General features: G+C 40.4%; 1 protein-coding gene across 1 annotated transcript; it reads right to left on the bottom strand.

Annotated features, from left to right (window-relative positions):
- On the bottom strand, positions 1-20263 carry LOC145536859 (melanoma antigen preferentially expressed in tumors-like). The gene is made up of 4 exons (XM_081567025.1): positions 20068-20263; positions 3826-4125; positions 2798-3400; positions 1-1973 (listed from the first exon to the last, which is right to left on the bottom strand). Exons 2-4 carry the CDS (start codon positions 4113-4115, stop codon positions 1460-1462), a joined length of 1407 nt encoding a protein of 468 aa, XP_081423151.1. The 5' UTR covers positions 4116-4125; positions 20068-20263; the 3' UTR covers positions 1-1459.
- Positions 20264-24136: the final 3873 nt, after the last annotated feature.

Genomic DNA, 24136 nt, shown 5'->3' with positions numbered 1-24136 from the left:
TACTAATTATTTTTCTATTCTTTTTTTGTTACCAAATTGTTGACATTTTCTGTTTTAAACACATAAACACTAGGAACAATCTATTAATTAACAGTATTTTCTCTCAGTGAGTGTTGAAATGCCTCATTTTATCACATTGACTCGTAAAAATATGAGCAGGTAATTATTTTAACATTTTCCTTACTAATTCTTTGAAATACATTGCTATCATTTTAACATGTAACAATATAAAGAATTTACATTCTCTTATCTTTACTGTTTTTGATATGCAGTATGTTATCAGTTCAACATGGAAACAGTATACATAAATGATTGATCAGTTATTCTACATCCTTTGTTTCTTATTAACTCTTGGATACACAGTGTGCATCTAGCACTTAGAGTACATCACATTTTAGAATACCCAAATTTCTAGACCTCAGTAATCACATATGTTTAGTGTGCACCATACTGAACAGTGCAAATCGAGTGGAATAGCAGACAGAATAAATACATACGGAACAATGTGTACCGTGAAGGAACTGTACATGGTACATTAAGACAAAGAAACATCAGAATTAATCTACTTAAATGGGGAAATAAGAGAAAACAGAAAACCTCTCTGAGGAGGTAACCTTCAAGCCATGATGTGCGGACTGAGCAGCTATCCAACAGGACAAAAGAGGCCAATATCATTTGAGCCAATCATGTAAGGGAAAATGTTAAAAAAAAAAGGGTGGGGGAAGGATATGGGGGATAAATAAGTTCTCAAATGCTCTAGGGAAAACAGACAAACTAGTAAATGAGAGGAGTATCTACACTTTGAGTGAGATCAGCGACTTTATTTTTTTTTAGCATGTGGAAAATTTCCTAAATCATAACAGACACTTGGTGAACGTGTGTGGAATAGCCAGTAACAAAGCTGGGGTTCTGAGACCTGAAAATTGAGGCAGTAACATGCTGATGAAGATGCCACTAGGTAGTGGGCATAGTCTGTTTCTTTTTACCTGCATATGCTTCCTGATAAACAACCTGAGCGAATCAGAAACAGAGGGAAATCTGCAGGTACCTAGAGGGTAAAATTCCTGAACAACTACCACCTCTAGGAAGAGTTTCAACAGATCTCAATTGTGTCAAGTGCCCATAAATGGATAAATGGTCCAGTCAGTGTGGAGAAGGAATTGATATGATGTTTAATGCCTCAGTCAGGATATATCACATAGTCATAACTTGGTTAGTAACGAGAAGAAGATGTAGAGGGCAGTGGGCAAGAGATCCAGAGGACTTTTCTAATTCCTCTATTTCCTTTTTAAGGTTTCTCTTTTATAGAGATCAGTTACATATCCAACATTCCTAAACCCCAGTTTCCTGGAACAGTAGAACTTTGTATATGTATCTCTACAAACTTGGGCTTCAGGCAAAACAATGAACCCTTAACAGCCACGTATCAGTGATGAAACAACTCCTTATACAGTGGAAATCACTCAGAATAAGTGGTCCATTTCACGTGATCCTGGTGTAACATGTGCAGCATCGCCTTGACCTGGGCCTGAACTTCGGCAAGTTTCTGTTGGTTCAAGCTGTGAAGAAAATTCCACTCCTGGTAACAATGGACAGGAATGGGATAAGTCACATGCATCAGCCTTGGCAAGGATGTCAACTGCTGCAGAAGGCTCTTGAGCACAGGCATCGTAATGGGGTTGAAGGCAAATTTAAAGACGCGGAGATGGATACATTGGTTCAGGGTTGGGATGATGGCCGAGAGAATAGAATCAGTCATCATACAATTATTTATCTCCAGATGTTGCAGGGTGCCTGAGACCTTCTCCAGCAGAACCTGGAAGGGCTCATAAGCTTCTGAAAAGATTCGATTGTTACTGAGATTCAATACTCTGAGCTGGGTGGCCTGAGAGCTCTGGGACAGGGAAGTGACATCTTTGATAGAAAGGCCACAGAAAGAGAGACACAATGTATCCACATGACGTGGCAGGACTCTAAAGAGAGAAAAAGTAAATTTATTTCAGAAGAATGACAGCAAAGTGCCCCAAATTACAGGAATATATTACTCTAGAATAAACTGCTATATACTAGTTTCCAGTTGGTGGTTATCAATGTGGATTTTAGGATCAGAGATTATAAATTTGTGACCCTGAGAAAGTTACTTTACCACTCTGAAGAAGAGGGTTTTAACCTTGAAAATGTGCACACAAGTCATTATGATTCATGGTTACAAGAAGGATTAAGTGAAAAAAATCACATGCACTCAGTATATACAAAATAATAAGTGCTGCATCTGGTTGACTTATTTGGTGAGGATGGGTCCAGGAAAGCAGTCAACTGATGGTTTCCTTTAACTACTTCCCAGATCACAAGCTCTCCATTCAAGGTCTAAACCTTCAGGAAAATACAGGAGCAAAATTATCTGGCAGTGTTAACTCTTGTGACCCATCCACGGGCATGTGCATTAGAGCTACAACTTAATGTTTCTGTCTGAGTGCCTCCCCTTCCTCTCTAGAGAGCTATAAAGTCCAGGAGCAGAAGAACTGAGTCTTCTTTAGATATCTATGTAGATACATGATCTAACTGTCTGCCCGTAGTCACTGAATAAATGAGTGAGCAGAGCTTCCTACACTAACCTCATCTGTCCCTCACCATAAGGTTCCCCATTCTCCCCCAGCTAGGTTCAAAGTCCGAGCAATGCCTATGCTGAGGTGAAAGGAGAAATAGGTTACTAGGAGCATAGGAAGATGCAAGAATGGGCCCTTCTGTCTTAACAATGAGGTTTTCAGGGAACCCAGATTTCTCCCAACCCCCTCACCTGAGTACTCTGTGCAGTTGATCTTTGAGGTAGAAGAAAGACAACCTGAGCTCCTGGAGGTTTTCCAGCTGCCCAAGCCAGACGAGAAAAGACCTGAAATTCCTTCCCTTATAAGACCCCAAGGGGAGGTTAGACAAACTAAGGCTGTGCAGGTGGATCATTCCAGCAAAATGGGTCATGAACTCACTCAGATAAGCTTGATCCATTTCCAGACGATCAATGCACCCCAGATCCAGAATCTGAAGGATCTGTGTGTTGGCAGACATTCTACTGATTTGCAAATCTCTGCAGCAGAGGTGCAAGTATCCAGAGCTCTGCTCAACTTTATTACAGAGGAAAGTGAGAAACTGCTGTGTTCTCAAGATATTATTGAGGGAAATATCCACTAGTAATGTCATGGTTTCCTGAGCTGACTCAACCTCAGATGTGGAATTACCAATACCAAGGCACCTGGAACTATGCTGAGTGTTTTCTAAGTTAAGGACAGCATGCTGAGGGGATATGCGTGACTGTAAACACAAAGGGAATGCGATGCTGAGGTGAGAGCATGTTGTCTTATACTTTGAGTTGTGCCTTAAATCTAGGATCCTCAGTTTGTGGCCCCTGTAAGGAAAGGAGAAGACACAACACATGAGATCTGGTTGATTGGAACATTACCCAGCAAGATCAATGATGGGAAACAGGGAGAGAACACCTGAATCCTGGTTATCACTTCATCACCATTCACCAGGAAGTTCTTTCCACACAAATTGAGCATCTTTCATCCTTTCCCCACACTTCCTTCACCTCTGGTCTTGCCCTGTCTCAATGCCCATATCCCACTTCCATGTAATCACACTCAAATTCATTCATAGTACCCTCATTCACCTCTATTCTTTAATCAACTTTATAAGACAAGGAAATACTGAATGTGACCCCAACTGCTGAACTCATTGGCTAGTGTTGGGAGAAGGTTAGATACTCCCCTGCCACAGGCTACAGCATACCCTCCTGCTGACTCCCTATAAACCTTCTGGTCGTAAACTTACCTAGAGGAAGAGTTCTGGGCTTGGGGGATCGGCAGACCATCAATGATGGCTTTCAAGATGTCATAGTATGACGCTTGTGCCTTCAGTGACCCAAGATGAAGGCAGTGGAAAGGCCAGACCCTCACCATTGCCTTTAGGATCTTCTTATGCCCACCAAAGAAGGCAGCATTGAACAATGGAACAAAGAGATCCCTTGGGATTTCCTCCAGCGCATGCATCACTGCAGGCTCACTACTCAGCAGACTCTTTGCAGCAAGCTCGAGGAGTGTGGCTGTGGTCTTTTGGTCCATCTTCACAAACCTGCTTCAGAGTGGAGAATATTAGAAGTTCTGAGAAGAAATCTTTAGTCTCTTGTTTGTTTCCGGGGATAGCTATGGACAAAATGCTTATTGAGTAAGTATATGGGCGAATTATATGGCCAATTTAAGTGACCTCTCCTCTGGGAATAGAATGAAAATAGACTTGCGTGTGCATTTAACTATATATATGCACACATACACACATTTACATAAGATAAAATGCCATTAGAAGTCATAGGTAAGTTGGCAGAAGCCGATCTTGACCATCCTCAAATTATTTCTTCCCCAAAAGATACAAACCAATAAGAAGGAAAATGTGCAACAACATAAAATCATCGTAATTCCTTTAAAATGGAGAATGCCAAAAATTCAAAATAATTGTCAATGAAACAAAAATCATGAAATCTCAGCATGATTTTTCATACTCCCATGACTAGGCTTCGTGGTAAGAAAAAAGACAGACATAGAAATCTCCCAAGAGATAGAGAGGAAGGAAGATGGGAAAGGGCTTAAAGGAGATCTAAAACTACAGCAGAATGATTAAGCACAGACTAAATCTAAAAATACTAAAACAGTGTTGTAGAATATGAGAGCATGGACTACAGGGGAAGAATTCCTAATAAGAGTTCTTTAAGGGGCATGGATAAATTAAAAGTGCAGTTTTTGAAAGATACACCTTTTAAGGAAGAATAAGGCAATGAAGAAGGGAGAAGCCTCAGTTGGCACTTGGGTAATGATGGGAAAAATAAACAGAAGGGAAAATTAAGGCTCTTTCAATACATAAGAAAACCACAAATCAGAGTACTCATGACTTCTCCCTGAATCGCCAAAACAAACAAAATGAAAGGCTGACATAAAGATTTTATATTCAACTAAGGAAGCTACTAGAGTAGAGATCAGTCTTCAGACTGGCCCCCTAACCCAGATGAAGCCCACTGCTGGATTTTTTATATAGAGTTTGATTGGAACAAAGCCACGATCAATCATTAATGTATTGTCTCTGAATGCTTTGGCACTGCAGTTGCGAAGTTGAACAGAGTGACAGCAACACTGTGACCTGGAAACTTACAATATTCCCTACACGTCTCTTTACAGAATATTTGGCAAGTAATCTTCTAAAAGACAAACTGAGATTGTATTCCAACAGGTGATGAGGAGTAAAACTTCACCAAACTATCTAACGGTGAGTATTTTACATGTAATACTAAAATCAACATGGAGGAAAGGGGAGAAGACTAATGTACAGAAGTTTTACGTTGTGAAAAAACAGAAAATGTGCAAGTAAAAGTGAGAGAAGGGAGAAGAGGATAAGCAAATAGAACAAACTTTTTATCATAATGCAATAGGGGAGTGTTAAATGATACTGCAGAGAAAAATGCATAGACTAGAGAGTAAAGTGTTAAGGAAATAGGTGGTTCAGGATGAGTTTTAACAATGCATTAAACATGATGATTAGAGATAGCAAGGGAGCATTTCATGCAAAGATGGGCTCAATAAAGGACAGAATGGTATGGACCTAACAGAAGCAGAAAATATTAAGAAGAGGTGGCAAGAATACACAGAAGATGTGTAGAAAAAATATCTTCATGACCCAGATAACCACGATGGTGTGATCACTCACCTAGAGCCAGACATCCTGGAAAGTGAAGTCAAGTGGGCCTTAGGAATCATCACTATGAACAAAGCTAGTGGAGGTGATGGAATTCCAGTTGAGCTACTTGAAATCCTGACAGATGATGCTGTGAAAGTGCTGCACTCAATATGCTAGCAAATTTAGAAAACTCAGCAGTGGCCAAGGGACTGGAAAAGGTCAGTTTTCATGCAATCCCAAAGGAAGCCAGTGCCAAAGAATGCTCAAGCTGCTGCACAATTGCACTCATCTCTCATGCTAGTAAAGTAATGCTCAAAATTCTCCAAGCCAGGCTTCTGCAATATGTGAACCGTGAACATCCAGATGTTCAAGCTGGTTTTAGAAAAGGCAGAGGAACCAGATATCAAATTGCCAACATCCGCTGGATCATCGAAAAAGAAGAGAGTTCCAGAAAAACATCTATTTCTGCTTTATTGACTATGCCAAAGCCTTTGACTGTGTGGATCACAATAAACTGTGGGAAATTCTCAAAGAGATGGGAATACCAAACCACCTGACCTGCTTCTTGAGAATCCTGTATGCAGATCAAGAAGCAACAGTTAGAACTGGACATGGAACAACAGACTGGTTTCAAATAGGAAAAGGAGTACGTTAAGGCTGTATATTGTCACCCTGCTTATTTAACTTATATGCAGAGTACATCAGAGAAATGCTGGGCTGGAGGAAGCACCCGCTGGAATCAAGATTGCCAGCAGAAATATCAATAACCTCAGTTATGCAGATGACACCACCCTTATGGCAGAAAGTGAAGGAGAGCTAAAAAGCCTCTTGATGAAAGCGAATGATCAGAGTGAAAAAGCTGGCCTAAAGCTCAAAATTGAGAAAACTAAGATCATGGCATCTGGTCCCATCACTTCATGGCAAATAGATGGGGAAACATTGGAAACAGTGTCAGACTTTATTTTTATGGGCTCCAAAATCACTGAAGATTGTGATTTCAGCCATGAAATTAAAAGACCCTTGCTCTTGGAAGGAACGTTATGACCAACCTAGACAGCATATTGAAAAGCAGAGACATTACTTTGTCAACAAAGGTCCGTCTGGTCATTGCTACGGTTTTTCTAGTGGTCATGTATGCATGCGAGAGTTGGAGTATAAAGAAAGTTGGGAGCAGAAGAATTGTTGCTCTTGAACTGTGGTGTCGCACAGAGTTGGACACGACCGAGTGATTTGGACACGACCGAGTGACTGAACTGACTGAAACATGTCTTAATTACAAAACATGAACATGTCTTAATCATAAAAGCCAAAACTCACAATGAAGATATCGCCTTAGGAATATTTATGCACCAGGAGTACTCCAAACTCCTTCAATGAGGTGGATGAAACTGGAGCCTATTATACAGAGTGAAGTAAGCTAGAAAGAAAAACACCAATACAGTATACTAACACATATATATGGTATTTAGTTAATCGGTAAAGATAACCCTGTATGCGAGACATCAAAATAGACACAGATAAATAGAACAGTATGATGGACTCTATGGGAGAGGGCGAGGGCAGGATGCTATGGGAGAATGGCACTGAAGCATGTAAATTATAAGATGTGAGGCAAATCGCCAGTCCGGGTTTGCTGCATGATTTAGGGCGCTCGGGGCTGGCGTGCCAAGATGACCTGGAGGGATGGGATGGAGAGGGAGGTGGGAGGGGGGTTCTGGAGGGGGAAAACATGTACACCCATGGTGGATTCATGTCAATATATGGCAAAACAAATACAATATTGTAAAGTTAAAAAATAGATAAATAAACTAATTAAAAAGAAAAAGTAAATAGGGAAGCATATGTAGATAAAATAACAGTAATAAGAGAAAACAATAACAATAGAAGATTTAATACATCAAACTCAGTCTAAGGCTGATCAGATTGTATGAGACTAGAGAATAGGGTGGTCCCGAGATGGCAGAGGAATAGGATGGGGAAACCAGCCTCTCCCCCACAAATTCATCAAAAGATCATTGAATGTTGAGCAACTCCCACAAAAGAACTTCTGAGCACTGGTGGAGGACACAAGGCACCCAGAAAGGCAGCCGAATCTCTTTGAGAGGACGTAGGACAACATACAAAAGAAGAAAACCGAGACAAAAGATTTAGGGACAGAGACCTGTCCTGGGGAGGGAGTGGTGAAGAAGAAGAATTTTCCACACAGTAGGAAACCCTCTCACAGGCATGTCTGTGAGGAGTTTTGGAAACTCAGAGGGCAACATTACCAGGAGAGAAAAAAAAAAACATAGAATACCCGTACCTAAGCACAACTACATGTCGAGATGGAGAAGTGGCACAGACGCTTGCATCCGCCACCAGCAAGAGGGGGCTGGGCAGGGAGGCGCGGGCTGCATCATCGATCCTTAGGGTAAGAACTGGGCCTGAATGCCCTGAGGACAATCTGAGGGACCTAGTGTGAGATAGCAACCCAAACCAAGGGATCGCCAGAGAGACAAAAAAAGAAAAAAAAGAAAAAAATTCCTTTCCCATGAAAGGCTCTAATGCCACACGGTGACCCCTGGCACACTCACAGAAGAAATGATTGTGCAAATATTATAGGAGAGGAAGCCGGCTGCCATATAGGGCCCTCCATCCCTGGAGACAGAGAGGTAGGTTTGTGACACCCAGAGCCAGAAGGCAAGGAGCTGCTGCAGTCTCGGCCCCAGAGACCACATCTTCCACCAAACAGTGAGCAGGCTCCCAGTAGCTAACCATGTATTCCAGGGATCCTGGATGGTTCACACCTGCCAGGGATGTCACAGCCTGAGATCAGCTCCTGAGAGGAGACACATGGCACACCTGGGGCTGTGCTCTTGCAGCACACCAGGCAAATCAAGTGGCTGTAACCATTGGGGTGCATAAGACGCACGACCCACCTGGGACAGTGCACTAGCCAAGCACCTGGTCGCCTGAGCTGCTTGGACCTGGGAAGGGCACAAAACGCACAGCCCATCTGGGTCTGTACACCGGTGCAGCACCCAAGAACCTGAGTGGGAAGTGCATGAAATGCAGGGCGCACTTGGGACAGTGCCCTTGCAGAGCACTCTGGAGCCTGAGCAGTGTGGACCCAGAAAGTACATGCCACCCTGGGCTGTGGCCAAACCACTGTGGTGCATCCACTCTGATCACTCCCCACATATGCCAGTGGTATATGTTTGCAGTGTCCCTCTCTCCCCACAACACAAATGAACAAGTGAGCCTAAATCAGTGGCCACATTTACACCCTCTTGTCGGGGTAGAAATTAGACATTGAAGAGATCTGCAAACAGAGGATGCCAAAATAAACAAAGAAGGGGGAACTGCTCTGGAAGTGACAGGTGCACCAGATTAAATCACTGCAGTTAATGCTGAGACTATGAATAGACCTGACAACAAGTACAAGCTGAAACAAGGGACCATCTGACACTGAAGTGACCACACACTGCCCATAGTAGCTCCAGAGGAATTCCTAGATATAAGTTCAGTATTATCATTTTTAACTTACTAAAACATTTCAAATCTTTTTTATTCTTTGAACTTTCATTTTATAGCCTACAATTACCTTTTAAAACATTTTTTAAACAATAACATATATATATTTTTATTTTTGTGATTGATTTTGCATTTATTTTTATATTGTAGTTTTGAGAGTCTAACCTCTATTCTAGGTTTTTAAAATTTGATATCTGATATTTGTTATCAATTGTGTACCTTTAAGAATCTAATATTTAGTATCCATTTTCACTTAGGGATTTGATTACTGGCTTAACTGCTCTCCCCACTTTTCACTCTCCCTTTTCTCCTCCAGGCTACCTCTATCTCCTTCCTCCCTCTTCTCTTCTCTACATAACTGTGTGAATCTCTCTGGGTGTTCTGGCCTGTGGAAAGCACGTAGGGATTTCATTACAGGCTGGATTGCTCTTACCACATTTGACACCCACTTTTCTCCTCCTGGTCTCCTCTTTCCCCTTCCTCCCTATTTCCTTCTCTACATAACTCTCTGAACCTCTCTGGGTGTTCCCAGCTGTGGAGAATTGTTTCACCATTAACCTAGGGGTTTCATCTTCTGTGATGGATACATGACGAAGTTTTGAGGCAACTGTAAGAGTAGGACCAAAATCCACATGCAGGACGTTTAACTTCAGAACGCTAGACTATTTGAGAACTCCGGACTCCAGGGAACATTAATAGATAAGAGCTCACCCAAAAGTCTCCATATCTGCACTGAAACCAAGATCCACCGAAAAGATAACAAGTTCCAGTGCAAGTCACACCATGCTAATTCCCCAGCAAAACAGGAACAGACCCTGAACATTAAAGAGGGGCTACCTAAAGCCATGCCAAAGCCATAAACATGCCAAAACTCACTCCTGGACACTTCGCTGCACTCCAGAGAGAAGAGATCCAGCTATGCTCACCAGAACACAGACACAAGCTCCCCAAACCAGGAGACCTTGATAAGTCACTGGTCCAACCCCACCCACAGGGAGCAGACTCCAAAATTATAAGGAACCATGAACTTCCATCCTGAAGAAAGGGCACCCGAAAGACAGCAATCTAAACAAAATGAAAAGGTAGAGAAATATTCAGCAGGTGAAGGAACATGACAAAAACCCACCAAACCAAACAAAAGAGGGGGAGATAGGGATTATACCTGAAAAAGAATTCAGAATAATCAGAGTAAAGATGATCCAAAATCTTGAAAACAAAATGGAGTTACAGATAAATAGACTAGAGTCAAGGATTGAAAAGATGCAAGAAATGTTTAAAAAGGACCTGCAAGAAATAAAGAAGAGTCAATCAATCGTGAACAATGCCATAACAGCAACTAAAAGCACTCTGAAGGAAACCAACGTTAGAATGACTGAGGCAGAAGAGAAGAGAAGTGAGGCAGGAAATAGAACGGTGGATATAATAGATGCAGAGAAATTCTTTGACAAAATTCAACATGTGTTTATGATAGAAAACTTCTCCAGAAAGTAGGCATAGAGGGAACATACCTCAACATAAAAAATCTCATATACAACAAACCCACAGTGAACATTATCCTCAGTGGTGAAAAATTGAAAGCATTACCCCTAACGTCAGGAACAAGATAAAGGTGCCCACTTTCACCACTGCGATCCAACATAATTTTGGAATTTCTAGCCACAAAAATCGGAGAATAAAAAGAAATAAAAGGAATCCAGATTGGAAAAGAAGAGGTAAAATTCTCAGTGTTTGCCGATGATGTGATCCTCCACATAGAAAACCCTAAATAACCACCAAAAAATTACTAGAGCTAAGCCGTGGATATACGAAAGTTGCAGGATATAAAATTAATACACAGAAATCCCTTGCATTCCTATAGAATAACAATGAAAAAATAGAGAAATTAAGGAAACAAACCCATTCGGCATCGCAAAGAAAATAATAAAATACTTAGGAATAAATTTACCTAAAGAAACAAAAGACCTATATACAGAAAATGCTAAAACCCTGATGAAGGAAATCAAAGATGACACAAATAGATGGAGAAACATACCATGTTCGTGGACTGGAAGAATCAATATAGTGAAAATGAGTACACTATCGAAGGCAATCTATAGATTCAATGCAAACCCTATCAAGCTACCAACGGTTTTCACAGAACTAGGACAAATATGTTCACAAAATATATGGAAACACAAAAAACCTTGAATAGTCAAAGCAATCCTGGAAAAGAATTGAAGTGGAGGAAACAACCTTCCTGTCTTCAGACTATACTCCAAAGCTAAAGTCATCAAGACAGTATGGGACTGGCACAAAGACAGAAATATAGATCAGTGGAACAAAACAGAAAGCCCAGAAATAAACCTGTGCACCAATGGACACCTTATCTTTGACAAAGAAGGCAAAAATATACAATGGAGAAAATACCATCTCTTTAACAAGTGGTGCTGGGGAAAATGGTCAACCACCTGTAAAAGAATGAAACTAGAACACTTTCTAACACCATACACAAAAATAAACTCAAAATAGGTTAAAGATCTAAATGTAAGGCAAGAAACTATAAAACTCTTAGAGGAAAACATAGGCAGAACATTGTCTAATGTAAATCACAGCAAGATCCTCTAGGACACACCTCCGAGAGCAATGGGAATAAAAACAAAAGTGAAAAAAAAGGGGCCTAATGAAACTTAAAAGCTTTTGCATGAAAAATAAACTAAAGCAATGTGAAAAGGCAGCCTTCAGAATGGGAAAACATCATAGGAAATGAAGCAACTGACAAAGAATTAATCTCCAAAATACACAAGCAGCTCATGCAGCTCAGTACCAGAAATATAAACGACCCAATCAAAAAGTGGGCCAAAGAGCTAAATAGACATTTCTCCATGGAAGGCATACAGATACCTATCAAACACATGAAAAGCTCAACATCACTCATCAGAGAAATGCAAAGCAAAACCACAATGAGGTACCATCTTACGCTGGTGAGAATGGCTGCTATCCAAAAGTCTACAAACAATAAATACTAGAGAGGCTGTGGAGAAAAGGGAATCCTCCTACACTGTGGTGGCGATGCAAACTAGTACAGCCACTATGGAGAACAGTGTGGAGATTCCTTAAAAAACTGGAAATAGAACTGCCATACGACTGAGCAATCCCACTGCTGGGCATGCAGACCAAGGAAAATAGAATTAAAGAGACACATGTACATGTACCCTAGTGTTCATTGCAGCAGTGTTTACAACAGCTAGGACACAGAAACAACCTAGATGTCCATTGGCGGACGAATGGATAAGGAAGTGGTGGTACATGTACACAATGGACTATTACTCAGCTATAAAAAAGAACACATTTGAGTCAGTTCCAATGAGATGGATGAAACTGGATCCTACTACATAGAGTGAAGTGAGTCAGACAGAGAAAGACCAATACAGTGTATAGACGCATATATACGGAATATAGAAAGATGGTAACAACAACCCTATATGCAAGACAGCTGAGAGAGACTGATGTAAAGAACAGATTTTTGGACTGTGTGGGAGAAGGCGAGGGTGGGATGATTTGAGAGAATAGCACTGAAACATGTATATTACCATATGTGAAATGTATGACCAGCGCAAGTTCGATGCATGAAGCAGGGCACTCAAAGCCAGTGCTCTGGGACAACCCAGAGGGATAGGGTGGGATGGGAACTGGGAGGGAGGTTCAGGACTGGGGGACTATGTAGACCCATGGCTGATTCCGGCTGATGTATGTCAATAGCCACCACAATATTGTAAACTAATCAGCCTCCAATTAAGACAAATAAATCTACAACAACAAAGAAGACTAGAGAATATACACTTGTCAGTGATGGATTGTAATGATCTCACAGAGATGATATCATTAATTTCTATAAAGTAGAAATATTACAAACAATCTTTTCTAATCCCAATGCAACAGAAGTTCATAACAAAAATTAAAACAGAAAGGCTTTTCCACCTGAAAAATTTTTAACTCTTCTTTAAATGTGCTGAGTTCAAGAAATACAAAGTCAAGTTATAAAGAATGACTATGAAAAACTACATATCAGAATGTATGGGAGATATTTATAGCAGTGATCTAAGGCAAGTTCACAGCCATACACACATTTATGTGTAAAAATAAAGGAATGAAGATAAATGAATTAAAGTATGGCCTCAGAAAATTGAAAAGAAAACCTAGGAATAAAAGAACAAATAAATAAAACAAAAGATAAAAGCAGAAATGAATGAGACACAAAATAGAATAGCAAATTGAAATCCTGTTTTTCAAAGGAGACAAGCCATAAGCTGGCTTCATGAACAAAGGAAGATCACAGAGACAGACTAAGTAATAAATGAAAAAGAAATAATCATTGAAACTTAAAAACTGAGGGATTACTTTGTCAACCTATATTCATATCAACTTGAAAATCCACATGAAATAGGTAACTTCCTAGATAAATACAGACTACCAAAAGTCTGACTCTAGTGTTAGAAAGTTTAAATCAGCCAATTTCACAAAAGAAGTGGATAAATTTATTACAAGAATTACCCTCACGAAGCACCTTGCTCAGATGTATTTATTGGTGAATTCTAGTAAGCCATCAAAGATCAAATAGTACCAAAGCTTTATGACTTGTGTAAGAACATTTGAAAGGAAGAACACTTCCCTAACTTCTTTTAGGAAGCAAGTAGGATAGTAACACATAAACATAGTTACCAATACTCTAAATAGAATATTAGCAAACATCCAACAATACATTTAGAAAGTAATATACTGTGACAAAGTGGGATTTATTCCATTAATACAAGGCTGGCTCTATATTAGGAATTTCACTGATATCATTCACCACGGTAACATATTTAACGACAAAGACCCTGATGTTGAGAAAGATTGAAGGCGAAAGGAGTAGGGGGCAGCAGAGAATGAGATGGTTAGATAGCATCACTGACTCAATGCACATGAATATGAGCAAACTCTGGGAGATAGGGGAGGACAGAGGAGCCTCAGTTGCAAAGAGTCAGACATGACACAGCAACTGAAAAACAATAATCATATGACAATCACCACAGATGCTAAACCAATCTTTGGGAAATTTCAATAAGCATAAAAGAGAAAACTCAAGAAAAAGGAATGAGGGATGCATTATGACATGATAAAAGCTATATAAGTAGTTCCTCATGCAAGTACTTTATTTATATAAGTACTTTATACCAGAGGTTTTCCAATAAAGTCAGGAATAACCAGTGTATGCCTACTACATCACTCCTGTTCAGTCTTCAACAGCAAGCACTAGTCAGTTGACTAGAGAAACCAAAAAGATTTTTAAGAACGGAAAAGGAGAGGTAAAGCTACCTCTATGTGCAGGTGATATCATAGCACACCTGAACAGTCTTATAGAAACCATGACAAATTAACTAAAACAAAGAGAATTCAGCAAGGTAGTAGGATATAAAGTTACCTACAAAAATTATTAGTCTTTGTTTCTACACACACACACACACACACACACAGAGCTGGAGGACACATTAGGAGAGAAAATCCCATAAACAATAGCGATAACAACGAGTAAATGTATAGAAATAAAATTAACGAGAGCATCTATACAAGGATAATTTGTAAAAACTCTCGAATAACATCGAAGGAAACTTGAATAAGTAGAAAGATTTTGAATGACCTTAGATAGAATAACTCAGCATTAAAAAGATATTGATTCCCTCTAAAGTTATGTATACATTGAATATAATCTCAAAAATATCAGCAAACCTTTTTACGAGTTAGGCCAATGGATAATGTAGTAAATATTTTTTTTAAAAACATGCAAGAATAGCTAGGATAGAAGTATAAAGGAAAACCTATGAGTGAATAGTAATCATATCAGACATAAAAGCACACTATAAAGCCCCAAATTTATACCAGTGGGGTACCAGTACAGGAATAGACTAACAGGCCAGCGGCATCGAATAAAAAACTCAGAATAACACCAGTTATAGTTGGGGATTTTAGTATATGGTCCAAAGGCATGTAAAATGACTGAGGCAAAGATGAACATTCAATAAATGATGCTGGAACAACATTAAAAACATTAGTGTAGATCCATGACCTACCATCCACAAAAATAAACTGTAAATGGGTTTAGGAATCTAAACAAGAAAATGAAACCATAACAAAATCTTGAAGAAACTATGGCCGAATTCTTCTTCAATATCAGCATTGGGAAAGGCTTTCTAACTCTGACTGAAATTTCCAGAGGTGGTTAAAGAAAAGAATATTCTATATGACTAGAAAAGATTTTTTTAATGTATGGCAAGTGAAAGTGAAAGTGGCTCAGCCATGTATGACTCTTCGGGACTATGACTCTTAGGGACTCCATGGACCTCCATGGACCTCCATGGAATTCTCCAGGCCAGAATACTGGAGTGGGTCGCCATTCCCTTCTGCAGGAGATCTTCCCAACCCACGGATCGATCCCAGGTCTCCTGCTTTAGAGGCAGACTCTTTACCAGCTGAGCCAGCAGGGAAATCCAAGAATACTGGAGTGGGTAGCCTATCTCTGCCCCCAGAGGATCTTCCCGACCCAGGAATTGAACCGGAGTTTCCTGGCTTGCAGGCAGATTCTTCAGCAGCTGAGCTAAATTAAAAGGCATTGGAGAAACTGGGATAAAGTATTTGCAGGATGCCCCACAGACAAATGAATAATAGTCCAAGTATACACACAGAAGTCAAGTACTACAGGACAAAGGGCTAATATTTCCTCAGAAAAATGGGAAAAACTATGAATAGAGAATTCACAGTATATATATAATGTGTCAGACTTCCTCATAATTAGACAGATACATACTAAAACAAGGGCTTCCCTGGTGGCTCAGTGATAAAGAATTCACCCAGTATGCACAAGATGCAAGAGACTCGGGTTCAATCCCTGGGTGGGGCAGATCCCCTGGAGAAGGTAATGGCAACTCACTCCAGTCTTCCTGCCTGGAGAATCCTATGGACAGAGGAGCCTGGCAGGCTACAGTCCATGGGGTCACAAGAGTCAGACACAACTGAGAAAGTAAACCACCACCATACTGTAACAACACGGAGATATCATTTCTCACCTACCATGACAATAAAGGTCACAAAGATAAGGAAACACATTCTGATAGTGAGGCAGTGAGGAAAGAATCCCAGTGGCCAGTGGTACAACTCTTCTGGAGAAAATTTGGAAATACCTAACATAACTACAGATGCATTTAACATTTGGCCCAGCAATCCTACCACTAGGAATAAAACTTGAAGAGACATTTCTACCAACACAAAAACACGTGTACACAGGGTTATTCACTCCAGCATTGTTTGTGTTAATTAATACGAGATGTTGAAAACAACTGAAATGCCCCTATAGAAGCCAGTGTAATCCAATGTAGCTGTAAAAAAGAATGAAGGAGTACAGAATAAGGAGTTGTTTTTTAATGGAATGCTGTTTATTGCAAAAGGAAAAGTGCAGAAAAGCTTTAGAAAATGCTATCTTTCATTTAATAAACAATGGAACATAAGAATATGTATCTGTTCATTTGTGTAGAATAAATACAGGGAAGATTCAACCAGATAACCAGATTGGTTATCTACAGGGGGACTGTGAAAAAGAAATGGGGAATGGGAAGGCTGTAGAAGGCATGGGGAAACAATCATACTCCTACAGTATGTGTTTTTGTGTAGCCCTGAGTCTGAATCACAATAGTGTTTCACATATCCCAAGATTAAGTGAAAAATTAAAATGAACTAGGATATGGGGGGAGAGGGCAAACTCAAATTAGAAACACCAACAAATTCACCTAAATAGATTACAAATGAATGTCTTAACCACAAGAGAAGGCGTGAGGAAGAAAATAGCTAAGCTAAGCAACTTGGGGGAACAGTACTTTGTATCCTCTGAGGCTTAAGATATAAAGAAGTGTACACAAACACAAGTCATCAGATCCGCTGCTAACAGGTGTGTTTTTGTGTTCAGTCACTAAGTTGTGTCCAACATTTTGCGACCCCCAGCTCTGTAGCACCAGGTCTCCCCACCCTTCACTATCTCCTGGAGTTTGCTCAAATTCATGTCCATTAGGTCGGCCATACTATCTAACCATTTGGTAGCATTTCTGCAACTACATCGTGTATAATCAGGTGTGAACAAATAAGTAAATACTGAAGATAAGGAGAGTCAGGTGAGACAAAGAAGTTACAAATAAGGCTAGAGTGGATTGTTGATATATCGCATAAACCATCACAATATTGTAAACTCATTATCCTCCAATTAAAAGTAATTAATTAAAAAAAAGAAGTATCAGTGTGATCTCCTGGCTTTCACTATCTACAGAAATAGCTAGAGAAATTCCGATGTATCTGGAAGTGTAAGTATATACAGAAAATGTATTTCCTTCATTTAGGAATGGAGAAGGAGAACCTAGCTGCAAGGAAACACCAGTAGCAATGAACACGCAGGGAGATATCAGTTACTAAATGTCATTTTCCAAGGAAAGGAAACATGGGTTTTGGCAGAAGTGTTCTGATTGCAGGGTCATGGTGGGGAAAGAAAAACACGAGATGAACAGGAATATCTTATAACACCAGCAGGGAAGTACACAAAAGAGAACCAGGTCATGCTAAAAGAACACAAACCCCACAAGAAGGAGTTCCTAATCACCAAAGCTGGAAAAAGCAAGAAACTAAATAATGATATAATTTGATTATAAGTCACAATATAACGAAGCTATTCACAATTCAATATTGAAATAAAGAATTTAATTACTTATTTGATTTGATAATTAGAAAGGCATTCTATAAAATTTTATGATTTGAAAATTTATAAAATTATGAGGGACAAAAGACAGCTCTACAGAATTACAATGAATAAATATGGTAGGAATAAGGACATAGAAAGTCACCTTTTAGTCATATTTGTTGTAGGCAAAATCAACAGATGAATTTTAAAAGCAGTGAATAAAAGTCTGAGAAGTATCCTATCCCTCTTTTTGGCTCCCAGCAAGAATTCCCCTAGCCCCAAAGCAGCCTTATCACAGGAACTAGCCACAGTGTCTGCTTGCCCCTGAACATCAGGTTTCGGTTCCCCACCAGCCCACAGAAGTATTCAAACAAGCTAATCACATCTTTCCTTGGGAAGCAAGGGTCACCTCCTCGTCTTGTTACTACAGATTGCCTCCCACAGCCCTGCTTGTTCATTCTCTTCCAGAGCATGACTCCCCTGAGGCTCGACCTGGCCAGTAGTGTCCTCTGCCCTCAGGCACTGAGGGCAGTGAGTGAACATTACTGAGAAGCTGTTGCGGGTAGCACTTGTCCAGTGTGTATGTTCAGCAGTCACCCCCAGATCCCTATGGTAGAAATCACTCCATCACCATTAGAATGAAGGAGAGGAAATAAAACAGGTATTATCGCCAAAAATGTGTAACTTTCATTTAATCCTAAGAAAACACCAACAAACCCAAATTGACAGACATTCTATAAAACACCCCACCAGTATCTCCAAAACTATCACCGTTGGGAAAGACCCAGAAAGCTTGAGGAATTCTCAGCCTGGAGGAGACTAAAGAGAAATGATGGCCAAATGTGGTATCCGGAATGGGATGCTGGGACAGAAAAAGGAGATAAATGGTAGACTTCAAATAAAGTATGTAAATTAGTTAACAGTACTGCATCAATATTAATTTTCAATTTTCATAATTTTTCTATGCCTATGTTAAATGTTAACATTACGTAAATCTGGATGAAGGCTTTCTATACTGTTTTTTGCAAACATTTTTCAGGTCTAAAGTTATTTCAAAAAATTAAAAAAAAATTCACTCACTGCTGAAAGGAACAATAATGATATTTGTGTGATAGGTTGCTTCAGTCTTGTCTGGCTCTTAGCCACCCTATGCACTGTAAGCTACCAGGTTCTTCTGGTCATTGGATTACCCAGGCAGAAATACTGGAGGGGGTTGCCATGTTCTCCTCCACGGGATCTTCCCGACCCAGGGATCAAATGCAAGTCTCTTACCTTTCCTACACTGGCAGGTGGGGTCTTTACCAGCTGAGCCACAGGGTAAGCCCCATGGATATACTATAAATCTCACCTTTTAGTAATAGTTTAACCAATTGAAATACGGTTAGGAGGATGGATATAAAGATGGATAAATGTTTGTGCCTCGTGACCCATTAAAAAAACTATTTCAAAGTGGTTTGAAAGTGAGAGTGTTAGTTTCTCAGTCATGTCTGACTCTTTGTGCTTCCATGGACTGTAGCCTGCCAGGCTTCTCTGTCTTGGGATTCTCCAGGAAGTATACTGGAGTGAAAAATAAAAGAAAAGAATAATGAGGTGGGTTGCCGTGACCTCCTCCAGGGGATCGTCCTGACCCAGGGATCGAACATGGACTCTGTATATATATATATATATATATATATATATATATATATACACACATATATATATATAAATATACACACAGAGACACATATGCGTGTATATACACCCACACGTGTATACAAGCATGCATCTCAACATTTAGAATTTAAAGTTTGGCCTATCAATACGAACCACAAAAATAATAAGATGCAAAGAAATACGATTTTTAACAGAGTGCAACACGATCGAGGGATTTTATTGTATTTTATTTTTTGATCGAGGGATTTTAAAGAGAGCAAGAAATGATTAGTCACAAAATTGAAGCTAATCACAGGTAAGGAAAGAGGGTTGTACAGAGGGTGGACAGGAGAGTTGGCCGGCGAGCAATTCAATCGATCGCCTTTCTTATTAATCCCCAAACTTTGGTCCTAGGTAATTTCATTTATATCAGTAGAGACGTAGTTTATAGAAAAAATACTGTTGAGATGTACCTGACTGGAAGAAGAGTCGGAAAATAGTTGAGACGTCCAAGACCCCAGCAGTGGCAGCGCGTTCCTCCCTGTCCTCAGGTCGCCGCCAACAAGCCGCAGTGCTGGAGGCAGCTGGCGGCTTAACGGTTTCCGCCGCAAGTTAAACTCGCCAGAAGAGCACGTGATTGGCATAGTTCTGGTCGGATGCCATCCACTCACTCAGTCAGTTAGGTCCCGGGAGGCGGGGCCAAAATACAGACCCGCCCACAGGGACTGAAGGCAGAGAGGCTTATGGGTGAGAGGGTTCCTCTCAGATGCCAGCTCCATGCTTCTATAACCCATGGGTGGAAAGCTGGTCACAAGGTCTCCCCGTGTGGCCTGGATACCGCCTGGCCAGGGTTTCTGCCAGGCCAGGACTCAAACCCAGAGAACTGATGTCCACATCGATGAACTTTGCAACAGAGACTGAACTTAAAAACGATTGGCCCCTTGATGAAAAAGAGGCTTTTCAGGTGGCGCTAGTGGTAAAGAATCCGCCTGCCAATGCAGTAGATGCCAGAGTCCACGTTCGATCCCTGGGTCGGGGTGATCCCCTGGAGGAGGTCACGGCAACCCACTTCAGTATTCTTTTTTTATTTTTCACTCCAGTATACTTGCCTGGAGAATCCCATGGACGAGGAGCCTGATGGGCGACCTAGCACTTGATGAAAAAAGCCATCAGACTCTAGTGTCCACAGGGCTCTCCTATGGTAAATAAGGAGTTGAGTCCACACCAGATAGGGAAAATGTATTCTGGCCTCTGTGCAGTAAAGCCAGCATAGCAATGACATTGACATTTGACAAAAGTAGCATAAAGGAGAAAACTGCATGCATGCTAAGTCGCTTCAGTCTTGTCTGACTCTTTGTGACCCCATGAACTGTAGCGCACCAGGACCCTCTGTCCAGGGGCTTCTCCAGGCAAGAATCTTGGAGTGTGAAGCCATGCCCTCCTCTGGGGAAGAAGAAAACTGCGACCCCTTTAATATCAAGAGGCATTCAGGGTATTTGTGTCCAGCCTTCTCAGTCTGCAATGTGGGAGACCACGGTTCGATTCTTGGGTTGGGAAGATCCACTGGAGAAGGGATAGGCTACCCACTCCAGTATTCTTGGGCTGTCCTTGTGGCTCAGATGGTAAAGAATCCGTGCATCAATGTGAGAGACCTGGGTTTGATCTCTGGGTTAGGAAGATCCCCTGGAGAAGGGAAAGGCTACCCACTTCAGCATTGTGGTCTGCAGAATTCCATGGACTGTATAGTCCATGGGGTCGCAAAGAATCGGACACGACTGAGCAACTTTCACTTTCGCTTTTCACTTTCTCCTGATTCCACTGTTTATTTCCTATTCTCTTCCCAATTGTTTACCACTTTTCGGAATACAATACATTTTATATATATGCTATTTTTCTAAATTGGCCATCTCCTTCTGATGGAAAAATATGAATAACTGGAAGGCAGGAATCTTTGTTTATTTGTTCATTAACATATCCTTATACTAATGCCTGCTATAATGTGTACTTCAACATTTGTTCAATGAATTGTTCTCCAGCCACACTAGCCTCTTTTTTGTGCCTCTGACCCTAACTCTAACTCACCAAGCATGTTCTCACACCATTATGTATTTTCCTGCGGCACCCTGCCCGCAGATATTCGTATAACCACCACCCTCACTAAGCTCACTTCTCTGCTCACCTTACCATCCAAGGCGTACTTTCCTTCATGACAGTTAGCATTTGATCATAGGTTTTCTGAGTATGTTTTGTTTCTCTGATTTGTTGTTGTTGTTTTTACTTTGCTTCAGTTTAGTTTTGGTTTTTTCTGTTCTCTTTCTTCAACATTTCTTTCTTATATTCTTTTAATTGCTGCTAAAGAAGTAAGCCATCCATGACTGTTCTAATTTTTGCCGTATAATGTCATCTTTCAGTAGGTGGGGGTAATGGCATTAAATATATTAAGACTGGATCCCTGGGTTCATGAATTTACCACTTAGTGGTACCATAAGCTCCATGACCTTGGCCGGGCACATTAACACTTCCAAGATTTCATTATCCATCTTCAAAAGGAGAATGACAATTGATGTCACTTCTTGACTGTTGATAGGCTTCCATTTAGATAATGCATATATAGGGCTTAGCAGAACACTTGACAGTGATGATAAATGGAGGATTATTATCATGATCATTGACAGTATGCTATCAGAATTGAGTGTCAAGAGATCTAGGCTTCTTCCTAGTCTCTGTTGCTTAAAAATATATTGCAACTTCCGTGAAGTTACCTTAAAGCACACTGTGCTTTAGATTCTGCTTCAGTCCAAAAGAATTACAATGCCTATCAATATTGTTTCCCATAGGTATTTTAAGGAAAGTCTAAGTATTTAACTCAATTCAAACTCAGTATCACTTTTTTAATGGGTAATTGTTGGTTGAAGTGCTTCCAGTGTCCAGACAAATTTCTAAAGAACCTCAGGCAAGGATAATGAAAAATCCTGTTCTCTGTTGCTCAGAGGAACAGACATTAGCCCAGCCTAATGTCAGGTTCTGCCCAAAGAATCCTGAGCAGAAAACAACTGAGAGGTCCAATTCAGGTGCCGCTTGTACAGACAGTAACTGGGCAGATTGCAATGATAATGCACTTAATGTCTTCCTCTAGATGGACCACTCATGGGTGAAGATAAGAGCAACAGAAACTTTTCAAAAGGAGAATTTTAAGGTATCTATTTTCCTAGAAGAATTTTGAAAACTGGCTTCTCATATCTTTAGTTTGCAAAGGATGTAATTTCTAGAATATTGTAGATATACCAGATAAATGTGTTTTAGATATCCTTTTTCTAAATCTTGGTACTACAAGTGTAGTTCACTCAGTTTATGAAAAAAGTTCAGCATATTACTGAACAATTGGAAATCTAGTTCTCACTGAAATTTTTCAATTATCAATAGCATTATAGTTTATAAGTAAAAGTCTGACTTCATTTCTCAATTTCAGTAAATGTGTGAATGACACTCTATAGTGTCTTCCTTCTGAATTTCAAATCTAATATTGCTCAGTGGATAATAAGATAGAAAGCAAGGTAGAAGAAGCCCACTTTTAAGTCTAAAATTTATCTCCCAGGTTTCAGTAAGAAATGCAGTAGTGTGTTCTATAATTTCCACGTGTTTCTTTCTCTTTCACTTCTTTGCTGAGATTTTCAATTTTTTCATTTGTTTAAAGAGAATTTGTAACTACTTGATAGTTACTTTTATGATGGTCACTTCAAACTTCTTGTCATTATTTCAACATTGTTCACATCAGTGTTGGCATCTGTCAAATGTCTTTTATTATTCAAGCAGTGATTTTCTTAATTCGCGGTACTGTGATTTCTATTACATCCTGGGCATTTTGAATACCACATTCTAAGACCCTGGACCCTATTCATCTGTAGTTTTGTGTGATTCTTGCGTGCAACACACCGTGATATGGGCGGTACCTTCAGATTCCTGCTCTGATTCCACCCGAGGAAAAGTGGATTGCTAACTCAGGCTGCCTCAGTGGTAGCAACCACCCAGCGCAGCCCTGGATACCGTCCCAGTCAATGAGAGGCACCAATTCACAGCCCTTCTGTAGCTTCAGAAAGGGAGTGTAAGCTCAGTTCCCCTCTAGGCAGGGCTGACCCCAGGGAAGGGGGAAGGGAAGGGCAGAGCAAATAATTTGTGAAGAAAATAGTCAGGACTACATTAATGGATGCAGAAATAGTATTTGACAAAATCCAACACCCATTCATAATAAAATCTCTCTCAACACACTGGGAATAGGGGATAATTACCCCCAACTTAACAGACTCAAGTGTAGGTGCAGAGATCAGCAATGTTTGTAAGTGTCAGGGAGGAATGTAGGCACTCTCCAGAGGTAACAACTTGGGAAACAATTCCAGATGGCACAGTCCAAAACCGGAAATAGAAAGAAGTGATTGACAGCTCAGGGTTGTGAAGCCTCTCACCCTCAGTCCCTCCATCTTCCCTCTCCTTTCTCCCCTGGGTAGCTCCCTCCCAGACTGTCCCAACTCCCTTCTCCTGTGCCAC

The sequence above is a fragment of the Giraffa tippelskirchi genome, chromosome X, assembly GCF_054371585.1.
Source record: "Giraffa tippelskirchi isolate mGirTip1 chromosome X, T2T-mGirTip1v1.2.pri, whole genome shotgun sequence".
Lineage (NCBI taxonomy): Eukaryota > Metazoa > Chordata > Mammalia > Artiodactyla > Giraffidae > Giraffa > Giraffa tippelskirchi.
The sequence above is the reverse complement of the archived record's forward strand: the minus strand, read 5'-3'. Positions and strand labels throughout refer to the sequence as shown.

Coding starts and splice junctions, on each gene's coding strand:
- LOC145536859 (XM_081567025.1), bottom strand. CDS start 4,115: ATGGACCAAAAGACCACAGCCACACTCCTCGAGCTTGCTGCAAAGAGT. Junction 3,401..3,825: donor GCCCAGAACTCTTCCTCTAG/GTAAGTTTACGA, acceptor CTTTCCTTACAG/GGGCCACAAACTGAGGATCC. Junction 1,974..2,797: donor CAACTGCACAGAGTACTCAG/GTGAGGGGGTTG, acceptor TTCTCTCTTTAG/AGTCCTGCCACGTCATGTGG.